This window comes from Syngnathus typhle, linkage group LG3 (genome assembly GCF_033458585.1).
Source record: "Syngnathus typhle isolate RoL2023-S1 ecotype Sweden linkage group LG3, RoL_Styp_1.0, whole genome shotgun sequence".
Taxonomy (NCBI): Eukaryota; Metazoa; Chordata; class Actinopteri; order Syngnathiformes; family Syngnathidae; genus Syngnathus; species Syngnathus typhle.
The window spans coordinates 17,523,864-17,526,082 of record NC_083740.1 but is presented as its reverse complement, the minus strand read 5'-3'; the positions used below and the strand labels follow the sequence as shown (position 1 = coordinate 17,526,082).

General features: G+C 49.4%; 1 protein-coding gene across 1 annotated transcript; it reads right to left on the bottom strand.

Annotated features, from left to right (window-relative positions):
• Positions 1-285: 285 nt before the first annotated feature.
• LOC133151165 (low-density lipoprotein receptor class A domain-containing protein 2-like) lies at positions 286-1,895 on the bottom strand. The gene is made up of 3 exons (XM_061273952.1): positions 1,547-1,895; positions 936-1,085; positions 286-578 (listed from the first exon to the last, which is right to left on the bottom strand). The coding sequence occupies exons 1-3, from the start codon at positions 1,893-1,895 to the stop codon at positions 286-288; spliced, it is 792 nt and encodes a 263-aa protein (XP_061129936.1).
• Positions 1,896-2,219: the final 324 nt, after the last annotated feature.

Sequence of the window (2,219 nt, the reverse complement as noted above, 5' to 3'; positions counted from 1 at the left end):
TGCCTGACCTAAATGACCTTAACAAAAGACCCCTTCGGCTGCCTAAAAGCATGCCTTTCTAAAAAACAACAACCCCAAAATACACAAGACCACAAGCTTTCGGGGAAGTCTACACCCTGCTTTCCATAGTCACAAAATCCCCAAAACAGTTTTTCCTGTAGTCAAATGCTTTCAGCTATTTTAGATGCGCCAATTGCTCCAAAAAAGCTTGATGCGAGTCAAAGTCCATGTTGAGGAATTCTTGCTCAATATTCCTCACACTGGACTTTTTGTGGTGCATTTTGCTTAAAGCCCGGCGGCGGCGGCAGAAAGCCTTTCGTCAGCGCCGGTGACGAGCACGCCGTTGGGCGGTGGCTGTGGGCTGACTTTTGCCAGACGCTGCTCCTTGCTGGAAGCGCAGCTGTTGACGCAGAGTTGGCAAGAGGCGCACGGTGAGTTGCAGCGTGACAGAAAGCGGAAAATACTTATGCGCCACAGGAACCAGCCGGGAGACCAACAGCACCAGCAGAGCACTGCCGATCCCACCAGCACACCCACAATCATGAAGAGTACCCACAAGGACACAGAGGCAGGAGAGTCTGCAAAACAATGACTGTTTCAAGAAATGACATACAACGATGATTTAAAAAGAAAAAGTTCGATTTGACTTACCGGGAACAGACTCATAACTAGGAGTGCTGTGTGGAATTCCACAGTTGAAGTGTGTTGGCACTGTGGGGGAGTTGACAAAAGATGGAGGTGGCGGCGGCGTTGCTATTGCTGTTCCTGGCTGCTCTGCTGCTACAAGTTGACCTGCTGATGAAGAACACAACCAAAATGTCCCAATTTGTATGACCAAAACAAATGCTCCATAGATAAGCCGCTCAAGGCTGTAACATTCAAAGATTGTGCACGATGATAGTCGGGCAATGAATGTACACATCGATCCGACTGACCTTTGCACCCTGTGGTTAGATTTTCTTCCAGGTCACTCCCATCCCCGCAGTTGTCAATGCCCTTGTCATCGCACACCAGACTGAGTGGGATACACTTTCCGTTCCTGCAAGTGAAGTAAGGCTCACTGCTGCACAAAGAATGGTTGAAACCTGAGGAGGAAGAGTGAGTGAGTGAGTGAGTGAGTGAGTGAGTGAGTGAGTGAGTGAGTGAGTGAGTGAGTGAGTGAGTGAGTGAGTGCGTGCGTGCGTGCGTGCGTGCGTGCGTGCGTGCGTGCGTGAGTGAGTGAGTGAGTGCGTGCGTGCGTGCGTGCGTGCGTGCGTGCGTGCGTGCGTGCGTGAGTGAGTGGCAAGACATTCATCAATAAACACGCGAAAGAACCGGGCTATCATGCTGTGGCGCCTTCCGTTGTGGCACCTTCCGTTGTGGTTCCTTGCTCAGTCTACTTTGTTGTCCTCAAAGGAATGCCCATTGCCATTGAGATGCAAATGAACTACAGAGTCCTCCTAAATTGTGCCATCTATTTGTGCCCTTTGATGGGGGTGACCATGAGGAGATTTAGGGAATCTTTAGGATTCAAATCACCTCAGGAAGTGTGCAAAAGCGTGTTTACCAAGTCTGAAGGATGTGAAGTCCCCCACAAAGTCCACTCTGGGCTGAGTACCACGGGTGACCAGTCGCAGGGTCAGGTAGTTTCCTGTGGAGAGCACCGGCCGCGGTGGACTCTTGCCACAAAGAGGAGGTCCGAGAAGAGGCGAGCTCCTGTCCCGTCCGTCGTAAAATTGAACGAAGGAGCCCACGTGACAGGGATCCCCCCCTGAGCTTTCTCCAGAGGTGGGCTCCACTTTTGCGTCCAGTGCTAGCAGGGGCGCCGGGCTCAGAGGGGCAACTCGCAACAAACTGTAAACAAGGAAAAAGCGAAAGTGGAACTGGACCTTGTCCTTCGGGGAGCTGCCTTGCATGGTCAGTATAACTGTATACATTTGTTAACACTAGATATAGTGCAACATTGCTTGAACATATGAATGAAAAGAGCAAATGAGTTTCGAGCTCTCTTTTTAATCTCAACTGTGACTGTTCATTTATTTAGGCACGTGTCACACCTTTTTATTCCTTGCACAAGGACTTTTTATGTCAAGACTGTGATACTGATTATGAGCAGCACTGTTGTACAGTATTGTTTTAGTTTTGAAAGGTCAACTGCAATTGTTGTAGTCATATAGCACCCCCTAGTGGCAGAATGACAGCAGCCCAAATTCTGAAATCCAAAGTCAAAAGTCAAAGTC

Bases quoted from the DNA above. Each gene is read 5' to 3' on its own strand.
- LOC133151165 (XM_061273952.1), bottom strand. From the start codon at position 1,895: ATGCAAGGCAGCTCCCCGAAGGACAAGGTCCAGTTCCACTTTCGCTTT. The intron at 1,086-1,546 runs GTAAACACGCTT...CTTCCTCCTCAG, and splicing joins CTTCACATCCTTCAGACTTG to GTTTCAACCATTCTTTGTGC. The intron at 579-935 runs GTCAGTCGGATC...ATTGTTTTGCAG, and splicing joins TCTAACCACAGGGTGCAAAG to ACTCTCCTGCCTCTGTGTCC.